The 15,823-nt window shown below is 41.2% G+C and overlaps 1 protein-coding gene across 1 annotated transcript in view; it reads left to right on the top strand.

The window, feature by feature from the left end:
• Nucleotides 1-15,823, top strand: part of LOC149283143 (L-gulonolactone oxidase-like) — a 69,883-nt gene that overhangs the window by 35,939 nt on the left and 18,121 nt on the right. Inside the window, exons 9-10 of the mRNA XM_089497966.1 lie at nucleotides 9,642-9,749; nucleotides 10,739-10,815. Coding sequence (XP_089354092.1) covers nucleotides 9,642-9,749; nucleotides 10,739-10,815 — 185 coding nt within the window. The remainder of the gene's footprint in view (nucleotides 1-9,641; nucleotides 9,750-10,738; nucleotides 10,816-15,823) is intronic.

The raw sequence follows: 15,823 nt of genomic DNA, 5'->3' as shown, positions 1-15,823 counted from the left end.
GCACCTTGTCCTTGATTGTTTCCTGGGGAGTTGTGTTTGCTAATTCTTAATAGGCAGCACCTCCTAGATTTATTGGGCTCTGAATGCTTAACACATGTACCCACTTTGAACCTTAACCACATTTCCTGGGAATGCTGCCAAAAATGCCAATTATAGTTTGTTTAAGCCTGCATGACCTCAGATAAAGCAACATCTTGTAATTACTGGCAACCATCCCAATAAATGTGTGAGAGGGAGATGGGTCCTCTATTGCATGCAAATGAACAAACAAATTTAATGAAATTCTGGGGGTATTACAATTAGTTTTCATGAATTTGTTTGTTTTAGGAGACAGATCATCCTCTTGGCTCCAGTCAGGTCCTCTTGCACAATGGACCAGTCACAAGGGAAATCCCTGGTCTCCCAAACCTGTGCCAACTCAGCATGGCCTCCATAGATTGGTTTAAATTACTGAGTGCCCGCATATGATGTCATAACCCGACGCTCTGCAGTGAGGATGGTGGCTTTGGCTGGGGTGGTTGTCTCATAGCCTCTTTGTCTTGGTGTTTGAATTATAATACTGGATGGGCAGTCAGCGGGATTAAGCTAGGTGGAGATTTTGTGCTGGCTCTGTCCGTGGGGGCCGCATGCTCAGCAACGAAAGTCAAAGCCTCTGTAGGCGATGCTGCCAGTGATAATAATTTACCTCTTTTTTTAAAATCTAAAATATGTTAAATTTCACATCTGCTTCCTGTTCGCGACTGCATTTTGTATGCGAAAGTAACAGTGTACAAAAATGCATTAACATAGCATCGCAAGGTCAGTGCTGTCCAGTTCACGTACTAGAGAAACAGGAAAAATGTGCTTCCCGCACAGCTTTAAATCTAACGACCCTTTCAGAAACAAAAAAGCCTTCACGTTTTCGACCCATTGATCTGTAATAATTAACTGCCCGCAATGTCTGCCTTTCATTCATCCGCTTCCATGAACTGTGCTCTGACCATACAAATAACGGAGCCAAGGCGGGATTCGCTGCGATTCAGCCAAGGAACTTCCCCGTGTCCGTGATATATGTCACGCTTAAACCCACAGCATGTGACACTTTGTATAAATCAAATTACCTCCAACTGTAACCGCTCCTACAAGCAAGGAGAACCATATGAACAAGGAAGGAAGTATAGTATGTATTCTCGTGTGTTATAATCGCCCCGCGGTGCCTCTGGCGCTTCCAATCAGTTATATAATGGAGATTATATAATGCTTCGGCAGTCATTTTCTATACATAAAACCTTTAATCTGATTTATTTTGCCGGGAGCCGATGGTGTAAAATCCAATTTCTCTCTCTCTTTTTTTTTTTTTGACAAAGAAAAAAGTAGAAACATGAATATAATAAAACATTATATATATCATACTATAAAATCTTGGGTATAATATACACAATTTACCCCATTTTTCAAGAGTCCTGAAACGAACGGGGGTTTGTATTATACCCGAGTAAAAATGTGTTTATGCTTCATAATCGCTCCATGAGAGTGATTGTGCGGCATTAACCCCTTAAATGTAGTGATCTCGAAGACGGGGGGTTAATACGCGTGTCTTCGCTCCTATTGCACAGCAACATTGAAAGAGTTAAAAAAAAAATTATATATATATATATATAAAGTCCAAAATTAACAATTGCACTCCAAATGCCAAGTTTATGCCCGGTGCCAAATAGCTGTAGCAGTAAATAATATAAAGTCCAAAAATAGTTACCGGCACTCCAGGGACTTTCCAAATAACCACACAAACAACTTCAGTTTTCAAGTCAACGTTTCAGTCTTGTTTATTTCAGACTTTCATCAGGACATGTCCTGATGAAAGTCTGAAAGTCTGAAATAAACAAGACTGAAACGTTGACTTGAAAACTGAAGTTGTTTGTGTGGTTATTTGGAAAGTCCCTGGAGTGCCGGTAACTATTTTTGGACTTTATATTTATATATATATATATATATATATATAATTCTTGAACTGTAATGACCTGGACGTCAAAGGTGATTCCAGGTTAGCAGCAGTCATTTAAACTTTGCAGCGGATGAACCCGAACTCTCCCATCAGTAAGTGTCAGAGAGAGAGGGGTCAACTTTGTCATAAGGGTAAAAACCACACATCGTTAATTAAAAAAAAAAAAAATATTTTTTTTTTTTACATTTTTATTACATAAACGATTAGTATCTAATCACTGATTAGAGACATTTTAGGTCACTGATTATTAATCGGATTCACCCAGCAAAGTCAGTGGCCTAAGCTTGTCACTTACAAGTGGTTACAGACTTTTTTATTTTACAATATTTGTTTTATTTTTCACAATTTTTTATCTAATAAATTGCTATCTGATCAACGATTAATGACCCTTTAGGTGAATGGATATTATACACTATATACCGTATTGGCTCGAATATAGGCCGCACCCGAGTATAGGCCGCACCCTAAAAGTTAGGTGCTTTTTTAAAAGAAAAAATGTAATTTAAAGTGTAATAGATAAGCTGCCACTCTGCCCCCCCGAGACATGCTGCCACTCTGTGTGTCCCAACGAGACATGCTGCCACTCTGTGTGTCCCCCCCAAGATATGCTGCCACTATGTGCCCCCCCCGAGATATGTTGCCACTGTGTGTCCCCCACTGAGATATGCTGGCACTCTGTGTGTCCCCCCCGAGCTATGCTGCCACTCTGTGTGTCCCCCCCGAGATATGCTGCCACTGTGTGTCCCCCACTGAGATATGCTGCCACTCTGTGTGTCCCCCGAGATGTGCCCCCCTCCCCTAGACTTACCAGTGCAGACTCCCGGAGTCCCCGGTGTCTTGCGGGGCCGGCACCGGAAATTGTATACCATTCTCCGTAGAATAGATGTCCCCCGCAAGACACCCGGGACTCCGCACTGGTAAGGAGGATTGTTAAAGCTTAACGCGCAGACGTTCACCGGCGAGCGTAAACAACCTCTGCTGCCGGCACGTCTTTAACAATCTCCCTTGCCGGGACTCCCCCCGTGGGAATTCTCGGCAAGGGAGATTGTTAAAGCACACCGAGCAGACGTGCCGGCAGCGGAGGTTGTTTACGCGTATCGCCGCTGCCGGTGAACGTCTACGCGATGCGCTTAGACAACCTCCCGTGCCGGCACTCCCCCCGTGGAAAGTGCCGGCAGGGGAGTCTATCTGAGCGTATCGGAGAGTAGGATACGGGTCCCCTCCACCCGTATCGGGGGATCTGTTTCCTAACCCTACTGCATGTCCCGGGCGCTAGACCCCGAATATAGGCCTATATTCGGGCAAATACGGTATATAGTCAGGGGCGGGCTGGGCCAGGGGGCAATTGCCCCCCAGGCCGCCCTGAATCTAAATTAAACGGCCCATCTTTAATGCCGGGCAAAAGCCTGCAGCACCCGCGGTGGGCCGGCACACAGAGATGCCATTGTGGCCGTAAGACACGCCGGCCGCTTTAAAATCTTTAACCCCTTAACGACAATTGCCGGTCCTGGCACGACACGGAAAAGCATGTGCTTTACGACAATTGACGTGCCAGGACCGGCACGTCTTTAAACGGGTGCAGAAAGCGATCTACTTTCGCTTTCTGCACCCAAAAAGCGTTGCTGAATGCCTCGACATCGAGGCATTCAGCAACGCCGCGATCGGCACGAAGGGGCCATCTCTGGCCCCTCCACGGGGCGTCAACATCCGCCATACTTTGTATGGCGGCGGACGCCCGTTTTAAAAGCGTTTAGGAGGCGATCAACGATCGCCTCCTAAACTTAAATGGTGTCGCTGGAATGCCTCGATCAGGAGGCATCCAGCGACACCAAACACTTACCTTTCGGTGGGCTGTGACCGCTCCGGAGAGCGGTCACAGCCGCAGCTGCCGGTGATCTTCGCCATCAAGGAAGATGGCCGCCGCCCTGCAAGAGAAACAAGCAAGTTTTAAAAGCTCGCTAGACGGTCTCCAGACCATCTAGAGAACTCTGGCTCCACTTGCAGGTTGAATACAGGTACTGCATTCACCATGCAAGTCAATGGAGCCCAGCTTTCTAATCACATTGTGATTAGTAAAAAAAAAAATAAAAAATAAAATAAAATTAATAATTAGAAAAAAATAGTAAAAAAACAGTAAAATGTAAAAATCATTTCCCACTGATGTCACTATCAGGGGAACCTCCAAGTTGAAAAAAAAATGTTTAAAATTTTTTTTTAAAAAAGGCAACAAAATATAAAATATATATATAAAAAATATATTTTTGTGAGCAAGTCCTAAAATTAGCATATTAGCTTAAAACAATTCTCGCATGGAAAGAGTTAAAATACTGGCATATTAAATGCCCATGGGGTGTCTACTTTTAAAAAAGGTATGATTTGATGGGGTAAATTGAATTGGCCAGGTTCAACAAGGTCCCAATTAACACCGGGGGAAGGATGGCCACACATCTAATTTCCAATTAGAAAAATGCACACGTACCAAATGTGGCCTTTTAGTTCCCCCAAAAAATGACAAATTCATGCATGTGGGGTATCACTGTACTCAGGAGATGTTGCTGAACACATATTGGGGTGTCGTGTGACAGCGGCATATACCAGGAGCTGTAAATTCATACATAAAGTAGGTGTGTGTGGGAAAAATACACACACAAAAATACTACTGCAAACTTTGAAACAATGCTGGTGGTAAAATGTGTGCATGCAAAGAGTTAAAATACCAGCATTTAAAATACCCTGGGGTGTCTAGTTTTCAAAAATATATGGTTTTGTTGGGCACACTGAAATGGCCCGGCTCAAAGATGTACCAAATAGGGCATGGGCAGTGGATCCCCAAATGCCAAAGTTCAACATTGAAAAATGCGCATGCCCCAAATGTGGCCCTTTTGCCCCCAAACAGCCAGGCAAAATCATTCATGTGGGGTATCACTGCGCTCAGGAGATGTTGCTGAACACATATTGGGGTGTTTTGTGATAGTGACATAAACGAGAACATTTTAATTCATACCTGAAGTAAAATGTGTGTGGCAAAACAAATGCAAAAAAATGACTACCACAAAGTTTGACAAAGACTGGTGGTAGATATGGTGCATGGAAAGAGTTAAAATACTAGCATTTGAAATACCCTGGGGTGTCTAGTTTTCAAAAATATATGGGTTTATTGGGCACACTGAAATGGCCCGGCTCAAAGATGTACCAAATAGGGCATGGGCAGTGGATCCCCAAATGCCAAAGTTCAACATTGAAAAATGCGCATGCCCCAAATGTGGCCCTTTTGCCCCCAAACAGCCAGGCAAAATCATTCATGTGGGGTATCACTGCGCTCAGGAGATGTTGCTGAACACATATTGGGGTGTTTTGTGATAGTGACATAAACGAGAACATTTTAATTCATACCTGAAGTAAAATGTGTGTGGCAAAACAAATGCAAAAAAATGACTACCACAAAGTTTGACAAAGACTGGTGGTAGATATGGTGCATGGAAAGAGTTAAAATACTAGCATTTGAAATACCCTGGGGTGTCTAGTTTTCAAAAATATATGACTTGATGGGGTAAATTGCATTGGCCGGGTTCAAAGATACCCGAAATGGCACATGGGGGGAAGAATTACCAGATTTGGAAAAAATGGCTTTGAAATAGCAAAACGCTACCTGTACTTATTGCCCCATAATGGGTAGAAAAAAGCAAAAAAACATAAAAACATTGGGTATTTCTAAACTCAGGACAAATAGTAGAATCTATTTAGCAGGTTTTTTCATTACCTTTTATAGATGAGTAAAAGATTTTTCAACTAAAAGTTAGAAACAGTCATTTTTTTCTAAGTTTTTCACCATATTTTATACTTTCAAAACAATGTCATCTAAAGAAAGCCCTTCTTGTCCTGAAAAAAACAATATCTAATGTGTGTGGGTTCAGTAAACGGGAAAGAAGAAAATTACAGCTAAACACGAGCAGCGCAGAAATGTTAAAAAGGCCATTGTCACGAAGGGTACAAAAAGTAAAATCAGCCTTTGTCACGAAGGGGTTAAGCGGCCAGCGTGCCTGCACCATGCCGCTCAGTGCGGCTCTTCGTCCCGCCCCTTTGAAGAAGTGACGTGCCGCTCAAGGGGGCGGAGTCACACATGACAGGGAGAAGAACATGTCAGAGGAGAGCAGTCTGCAGGGAAGGAAGGCAGCAAAAAATTAAGTATTAAAAAAAAATTGTTGGGGTGATAGGTGTAAGTGGACCCATATTCAAAGGAGGGGGCTGCCTTGGTACAACAATTAAATAGAAAATAGGGGTGGCTGTGGGTATAAGTACACAACAGTGTGATTGGGGCATCACATAAATCAATACACAAAAGGGGGTGGGTGGCTGGGGGCAGAAATGCACATGGGGCAATACACAAGGGTGTGGGGGGAATACATTAAAACCAAAGGAGGGGGCTGACTGGGGCATAAATACACAAGAGGAGAACACAAAAAAAAAAAAACAGTGTGGAAACCCTTACTGATGCGGGTGTCGGTGTGGCAGAGCCCGTCCTGGTGTGTGTTTGGGTGTTGGAATGGCAGAACCTGTCCTGGTGTGTTTGGGTGTCGGTGGGGCAGAGCCTGTTTTGGTGTGTCGGTGTTGCAGAGCCTGTCCTGATGTGTGTTTGGGTGTCGGTGGTGCAGAGCCTGTCCTGGCGTTTATGTTTGGGTGTCAGAGCCTGTGTGTATTTGGCCATCCGTTTCCTGGCACTTTATTTTATGTAGGAATAAATTGAACACATGTCATTTTTAGCTATTGAGAGATGAAACGCCCTCCTTAATTTGTAGTCACTTCAGAGGACAAAACTTTCCAGGCCCAGAAATCAGTGAGAGGAAAAGTAAAGGTTTTGTGTTATTTACTATATTTCAATCTGCGTATATTATTAAAAGTATTAGTGGCACTAAATTGTGGCTTCAGGCGTACTGTTGAACTCCCAATCACATTACATGAATATGCGTTAGAGAATCAGGAAAAAATGGGCATGGATGGTGGGCTGATTGGGTGGCGGAATGGGCCGCTTGACTAGACTTGCCCCCCCAGGCCTTAGGCTGCCAGCCCTCCCCTGTATATAGTACTAGTTTACTATAGTATTACTTTAGAAGTGCACAGATGTAACACAAATCAGTTAGCCAGAAAACTATCACTTTTTAACAAATGTGCTCTTTTTTCAGTGCCAGATTTAATTATTGTTTAATCTTATACATGACTTTCCCCATTCAAGCAACGATTTAAATCTATATGTCTACGCTGTATCTTTCCATTACAGATGCCTATTTGGTTGTCAGTAAAATCAATGGCTGCATTTCTTTATGTCATTATAATATATGTCTTCTTTGATCTCCCTTATTGTATTAATGTTTGCATGGATCCTTATATAAGTAACACCTTCTGTCTACTCCGTCATTATATTCCATGTCGTTGCACATTTAAATCAATGTTCTATTTGTCTCCTGTCCATATAATTCATGTTTCCAATCAGTGACTTGTAATGTTCAGTTAACGCTGCCTCTAGGGTAGCTGTATTTGCCGAAAAAAATGACCGGCTAAGTCACTGCTGTCCATTAAGTCATTTTTCCACCTGAAAATGAGCCTTTTTCTTATCACATTTATATTCTATGTGCTTAAATTGTCACAGTGTGAGATATTTCAGCTTATAGTGAAACTCAGAGAAAAGGACATTGGAATGGTCTGAGAAGGTCATATTTAATCATCGGGACAGGTAAAATCACAGAGAAACCACAGGGGGGATTCAAGCCAAGTGGAGGCAAACATCAGACTAGACACGTAGGTTGGGTAAAATCACATGGACATGTAAAGCCAGGTAGAGTCATTGGGAAAAGTCAGGGCGGGTGGAAATACATGGAAAGGTCAGGCCGGGTAGAGTCACTGTAAGAAGCTAGGTCAGGAGGAAATACAGGGAAAGGTCAGGTAGGGTCAAGGGAAGAAGTCAGGGTGGGTGGAAATACATGGATATGTCAGCAGAGCCACTAAAAAGAGTCAGGGAAGGCATAAATATAAGGCATAAATATAAGGAAAGGTCAGGCCGAGTAGAGCCACTAAAAAAAAAAGTCAGGCCGAGTAGAGCCACTAAAAAAAAAAGTCAGGCCGAGTAGAGCCACTAAAGAAAAAAGTCAGGCCAGGCAGAAAAACAAGGAAAGACCTGGCCATGTAGAGTCATTGGAAAAAGTCAGGGCGAGTGGAAATACATGGAAAGGTCAGGCTGGGTAGAGTCACTAAAAAAGTCAGGGCAGGCAGAAATACAATAAAAGGCCAAGCCAGGTAGAGAAACTAAAAAAGTCACACCAGGCAGAAATACAAGGAAACTGCGCTAACCAGACTGGCCATTGGACAAACTGGGCCAATGCCTGATGGGCTGATACCTGAAGGCACCTCCGATCTACCATTATTGCTGCAATAGATCCTGTCTTGGGCAGACGATGGGGCCGACGCATTCTACATTTCTTTACTGCCGCTTCAGTATATAGTTCTAGGGATCCACAAGCGTAAATTGATTAACCCCTCAAGGACAATGGGCGGTTCCTAAACCCATTGAAAACCATGCATTTTGAGCCCGTACATGTACGGGCTTTGTCATTAAGGGTTAAAAACCACAACGTTTTTTTAGGTCCGTGCTACATATATGATTATTGCAACGCGACTTATTGCTGTGAGTTTATCTATTTAGCGATATGGGGGTAGCATTTGGCTTACGATCTGCTTCTCCTTGTGAGTAAATGAATTGAAACTGACCTTCTCTCTGAATCAATCTTCCATCTCTGGTCTGAAGGAGCGGGAAGAAGGAGACATTTGGGCTATTGTTACACGCAATCTGTAGGCGCTGATTATATTGATCTATCTGTAGCCATTAAGTGCAGCAGATTGTGATCGGCAGACAACGCCGTATGTGTATCTGAGATCCCATTAGTAGGGGGATCAGCGGCGTTCCCCGCAGGTTCTTTCTGTAATTAAACATTGTTGCTTTGTACTTACAGCTGGGAACAGACTGGAAGTAAAACTAAATGAACAGCTTTGATATTCTTTACGGAATCCCGTCTTCTCTCGCTTTGTGCAGTCAGCGGAGCCGAGCCCTCGAGTTATTTATGTTATTGTTAGAGACAATTAGACATTAAACTGAAACAAACAATACACGCCAATTAGAAGATAAACAGATAGTAGACTACTTATCGGGAACCGGAAATTATGTATTTTATACATTCCTAAAAATATATACGTACAAAAATGTATGAGATTAATTCAGCAATCTCAAAAAAAAATTGGTAAACGCTAAAATAAAAAAAAAAAGGAATTTGTTTATTATTTGTTACTTTTTTTAAAATTATTTTATAAAAAGTGCTGTTTTATTAGGTTCTTTTTTAAAGTCAATTTTTTTCCAGGCCTTTTCTTTTAAGGATTTTTATGTGTCATCAGGAACATTTTTTTTAAATATCAAGGCATATTTATAGAAGTTGTTTGAGAAATGTAAAAAAAAGGAAAAACCTAAAAATATTGATAACATTTTTAAAAAAAATCAGGATAACAGGAAAAACCACATATGGTTCCCCCCCATTAAAAACTTGTAATTTTGTGAAACATTTGCTTGCTCTTATTAAGCCTTTGTCACTATATAACCCGTCTTTTTCTCTTCCAGATCCTTGACAATCTAGAAAAACATTTGAACAGCTCTGAATATTTCCGCTTCTTTTGGTTTCCCCACACAGAAAAAGTCAGTGCGTATTATCAGGATCCTACAGACAAGGTATTAACCCCTTCCGCGTTCACTGCCTAATTAGTATTAGAGTGAGAGTATCAGTTTTAGAGTGAGAGTGTGTGTATAAGTGTTTGTGTGTGAGCATGAATGTGTGTATGTAAGTGTGTGTGAGCATGAATGTGTATGTCAGTATAGATGTATAAGTGTGTGAGCATGGATGTGTATGTGTGTTTGTGTGTGCTAGTGCATATGTGAGTTACTTGGAGGGGGAAAGGGGCCGATGGAGCCACTTGTAAGGGTGAGGGGAGGAGAAGGAAGAGAGCTACAGGACAGTAAATTGACCAGATAATGCTGATAACACAGATCGTAGATAAATATCCCACTTTTTAGGACTTTAATTTCAATATAAATATCTCCAAAACAATTATACTTATTGACAGAGCAATTTATTAGCAACTTCAATAAAAAAGAACCAATTCTGGTGATGCTTCTGCTTTAAATTTAGTCCCTGTCCCCTTGCCAGATATCTGAGGATACAATGGTTGATGCCATATCTCCTGGGAAAGAGAGAAAAGAAAAAAATATGTCTGTAAAATTCCACTTCAAACTTTTCCTCTTTAATTTATACAGCTATTTTTGTAAAAAGTGCTATTATAACAATACGGCTCCTGTCATTTCAAAATGCAATCTTTTTTCCGTATAATGTATGTAGCGGCTTGTCGTACAAAGGATTATTACGCCAATAAGGTTTTTGGTATTAATATGTACGATCCAATGTTACTCGAGCTGCTTTTACGAGACGCGCAGAGCGATTAATTCCCCGCAGATTAATGATCATTTGAATTTTAAATGCTTTTGCTTTACAAATAATCCAGACCAGAGGGAAAGTCACTGCACTCAAATTGCTGAATTAACACCGTCTTTCCGCGGTTAGACAGATTGCGGTCGCATCGATTGCTTGGCGCTGCTGAATTTCACACGGTACAGGCGTTAACAAACATTAACATCGCTGCTAAAATATATGTTTTCTGTTGCAGCCCCCGTCCTCCAAGTCTAGCTGGTTCTGGGATTATTTTGTGGGGTACTACTTGCTGGAGTTCCTGCTTTGGATCAGGTAATGTATGAAACATTTTCACGTTGACCGTTTAAGGCTTTGCTACTTTTTTTTGTAAAAAGTATTTATTATGGTGAAAGAGTACAATAAGAGAGGGTAGTAGATACATAGTACAGCCTCCCTTTAAAAGTGGTTGAGGCTTATACAGTAAGGGAATAGGCATATACGGCTCCTGCAAACCGCTTGTCCGTGCCATCTTTGTCCCCAACAGCTTGCCTGGGCCATCTTTGTCCCCAACAGCTTGCCTGGGCCATCTTTGTCCCCAACAGCTTGCCTGCGCCATCTTAGCCATCAAACATGATCATACATACTGATTCAGCATGCAGGAAATTGATGTGATGTCACTTCCTACATGCTGGATCAAACATCGTGCAAGGAAGGGCGAGAGTGTGAGAGATATCATCATGTATTATGCGCAGCTCGCGGCTTTTAACGGGGCGGTCACAGGGGATTGTTACGCCTCTGAGCCCATATATCATTGCTTGGGTGTTTCCATGATAATATACAATTGTAACGTTCAGATTGGTAGAAAAGACGGATTTAATGTAACTGTAAGAAACAAAGCATACCCTATTATTAAGAATATAAAAAAAATGAAATTATTTAAAGTACTTATTTTCATAAAAAAATATATAAACTAGCTACCATAAAATAATAAATTTCTCTATTTAAAACCTATTTAATTCTTTAGTTTTAGAACATGTGATATGTTAAAAATTGAACCAATCCTTTGATGACCGAAGGGTATATAATATCATTTATGGCATACATGTTTATATATTATCAGATTTATAGACATCAAACATTCTTCTGTATATAAGGTGTCCTATTGAGTTATGATTATTTGTATTTCATAGAGTGTAAGCTATGTGCCCCACTCTCATGCCCCCCAAAAAAATAAACTGTCCCATCTTCTCACTAATCATTCATGCAATGCCCATTGCTTCTGATATACAAATAACCTTTCGGTTTAAGAGGGTTTCAGGGGGCAATTAAAGGGGTAGAAGTCCCAATTATTATTTTATTTCTTGAGTGCCAGGGGACTCTGTAGCCCTATTACAATAGGGGAGTGTAAAAAATTAATAATAACATTAAAACTGAATATATACAAAATTGACAATGACATTAATGCACCTCAAGACATACTGGTACAGAAGGAGAAGAGGGTCCTGCTATTACAATCTATTAGAAGACTGAGGGAGAATAACAGAAGGTGAGGTTATATAACCTCCTGGATGATGATTATTGAGCATTACCATGAAAAGGAATTTCACCTTTTTATCTATGCTTTGAATGTAAAAAATCCCTCGTATAATGTCTTTCATTAAATTACAATCAAGCTAATGGGAAATCAGATGGGGCGGAACAGAATATCCAAATGTCCTGCCCCAAACCAGCCATACCGCTCCGGCTTCCGAGTGATAAATGGGATTTGTGATGGCGATAAAACATTCGTTATTAAGTAACGCTATGGAACACTTTAAAGGCGATTACTTCAAAGTAAACACATGGTCATGAATTTAGAATGCCAGCAAACGGTGTGTGGTTTAATTATGAGTTGAAGTTGCATAAATAAAGTCCTATGAGGATTATCGTTTTTTGGGCCTTGTGAAAGGGACAGCAATACAAAGGTGGAGGGTGCTTAGGTGGTGTGAGTTGCTTAGGTGGGCTACCATGCTGTCACATATGTATTCATTGGGAAGCCATCAATTAATGAGCAAACCAAGCAGGAGATGAAGCAAAGCCCAGTGGCAATTGTTGAGCTATGTTGGTGGAAGGTGCTTGGGTGGTGCAAGAAGCTTAGATGGCCTACTGTGGTATCCCTCATTGGGAGAAGAGGTGGAGAGCCAGAAACATGAAGGGACAAAGCTGGCTTCTCCAAAGGTCTCCACGAATGGCTACAATGTGGACATCTGCACGAGTGTGGAAATCCCATCAGCTTCAGTTTGGCTTGAATCCCTTCCAAGACCCAGTGGAAAGTGAAGCATCAAACGTGTGTCTGTCCCAAACTTGTACCGGCCTATCCAACTTTAATGGGGGGGACTTTAAAGTGAAGAGAGCCGTCTGGAGACAAGGCCATTTGGATTTGGGATTGCCCATTAGAATTTGCCAATTGTACATGTTGCATTTCAACATCTCTTTTCTTCCCATGTTCCAAATATTAGCACTGCCAACGCATAGGGGCTTAAAACAGTTGCACAGCGCTAAGGGAGATCTGGGTGGCAATATGAAGGGTTGCACCTTTTACCCCACATTAAAGAGAGCACTGGACACAGCTCAATAAAACATTTCTATACAGTCCTCAAAGTTGGGGCCCCATATGGATATCATGTAACAATCTAAATCCATTGAAACTCCCTAAACTTTCATTTTGCCCCCCAAAAAAAGCTGTGGTCAAAATTTCCAAAACAGAAAAACAAATAATTTTAATGATAATTTTGCATGTTAATCTTCCTTAGCCATAAAGCAGACACAGGAGGTAGTGATAGAATATATTCAATAGTTCAGTGAGATTTGTGAGAGTCTAATCCATTTTAAATATTCTCTATAAAAAGCCACTTAGACGCAACAGGACTTTGTCTTGTGTGCTACTGAGATCCCTTCATTTTTTGGCCTTGTGAACACGAGGGGGGGCTGCCATATCCCCTGGGGCTGACGGCAAGATCCAGCATGGCGTGAAACGGAGATGCTTGTACAGGAACCTTACGGGAAGAAGGAGATAATTTGCTTTCCCCATATAGCAGTTTGGTCAGATCATTAATCATCTCTGTATGCTTTACTGAACCTCTCAGGGATGAGACACACGATTCAGAACTCTCACTGCTCCAAACAGATTTCATGCGTGTTCTCTGTTCATTCCTTTAACGCAAAATCAGTTCTAAAATATCCCGATTATGGATTTACTAAAAAACTTTTCGCTTGTGCTAATCAAGACGGGTGTCCTATGGCATCAGAGACGTTTGAACAGCAATTGTCATATTTAGCCACTAACCTATTATTAGGTCATTAATGACTATTTACGTAGGATGAGAACATTTTTATATAAAAAACTTAGGATTCATGTAAAAAAAAAAAGAATTTTTACATAAAAAGTTATTTTGAGACCATAGTCACATTGATAGGGTACTATATGCTCTTTCTTTAAAATGATGGCTCTTGGTATTGGACTGACCGGACCCTTCAATAATAATCTCCAGACCGATTGCAAAGACGCCACGCCGATCAAGGTTTTAGAACCTAAAGGGTTAAATTGTATATTAATAAATGCTTTATCACAACCATGGGACATGAATGAAAATGACAGACGATCATAGCTCCTGCCACTCAGCTGTCACTCGGTAATGGACATTAAGATGGATATACTTAGTGCTTGGAAACTAAGTGAGGAATGAAGACATTAGCCCCACGGAGAAGTGAGATAGATTATGAACTGGGGGGTGTCTAGATACATGATTTATCAGGAAGGCTCAACTGTGGTTTATGTGGTTCTGGAGAACTAGGTAGCGAACTAATCCATGGTGACTGCTGGTCCATGAAGACCCTCCTTCATCTTTCTATCTGAAGCTCTCAAAAGTAATCAGCTCCTATGAGAACATTGATCATGATGAACTGACCTCAAGTTCTTCGTGTTGGATTAAGGAATCTTGCCCTTTATTGGACCAGCATTGCTTCTTGGTGGGCTCCATTAATGAGGACACTCTTGCCCCCCCAACTACCACATATTTGTAGATATTTTCAGTGGAAGACGCTAGAGATCTTTAGATTTTTGCATCCTGTGCCCTCTTGATATCAAAGTGCTTGTTGAGTCTGAGATATTGGGGTGTGGGTTGGAGAGGAACATGTAACTGACTGTTTGGGACACTTACATCTAGCTGTGTATCCCAATGCCATCATATATGAAAAGTGTTTACCAGACAGCTCTTGTACTATTACTATGCTTGATTTGGAACCTCAAATCGCAGCCCTTCTCAACATTAGTTGGGCAGACTGGATGGGCCAAATGGTTCTTATCTGCCGTCACTTTCTATGTTTCTATGTAGTAGATAACCATGTACCCCAAGACATTTTTTATTGTCTGAAGACTGATTGATATTTGCTTGTTTATTGTCCATACAGCCTGATGTAGGTATAAACCCAAACTCTGCTTCCAGCGATGGTTTTATGTTGGGTGCTCCACTAGGCCTGACCCAGTTCCCTAAGCCACCACCAGAACGGTATCTCCTTCTACCGAGAGCCAGTATATAGTCCTATTCCAACTCCCCACCACAGCAGCACTGCGTTTATCGGAGGACATACGCGCCTTATCCGTAAACTAGGTGCAGAGTTATACGCCTGCTGACAATATAATTTATGGACTGCAAAGTCCTTATTATTTTAATTCAGGTCATCTTGTGTCTTCATTGCATTAAAAACTACAAAGTGGATGGTGGAATATTTTAAAATAAATGTATAAAAAATACTCAACTATACATTATGCCAACTTACTAGTGAATATTTATAGCATATATGGCCGCCAAGTGGACCGTAAGCGGTGGGTGACCAGAGAAAATTTATATAAGTTTACTTTTCAATGTATTACATTTGGATGTATTTCCAAACCATTTGGGGTTTTTTTGTTGTTTTTTTTTGCTCAAATTTTTTATTTACAACCCAAAAGAAAATTCCATGGGGAAAAATGTAGCGTTAGATAAGCTTTTTAAGACCTCGAAGGTCCCTTTTCCAGATGTAATGAAGAAGGTCTTTAAATCGTACGTGACTCTGCATCTTCTGCCATAAATGTTGTTCCCCTAAAAAGGTATCATGGATTTATATTGGCCGATATAACCGATGAGAGCAAATTTCCAGAGTAATTGGCAGTAAGCGAAAGAGACGTATAAATTCTAGCGATGCTTCTTACCCCCGACCACCCATTCTTCACGTGCCGCAGAATGATTTTTTTGCTTAAAACAAGGACCTTGATATTAATCTCCTCCAAAACCCGAATCAGCCTAAGACAGCAACAGCATCT

This window comes from Sceloporus occidentalis, unplaced genomic scaffold, assembly GCF_023333645.1.
Source record: "Sceloporus occidentalis isolate IW3139 unplaced genomic scaffold, rSceOcc1.0.p SCAF_111, whole genome shotgun sequence".
NCBI lineage: Eukaryota > Metazoa > Chordata > Lepidosauria > Squamata > Phrynosomatidae > Sceloporus > Sceloporus occidentalis.
This window is presented reverse-complemented; position numbering and strand designations above follow the sequence as displayed.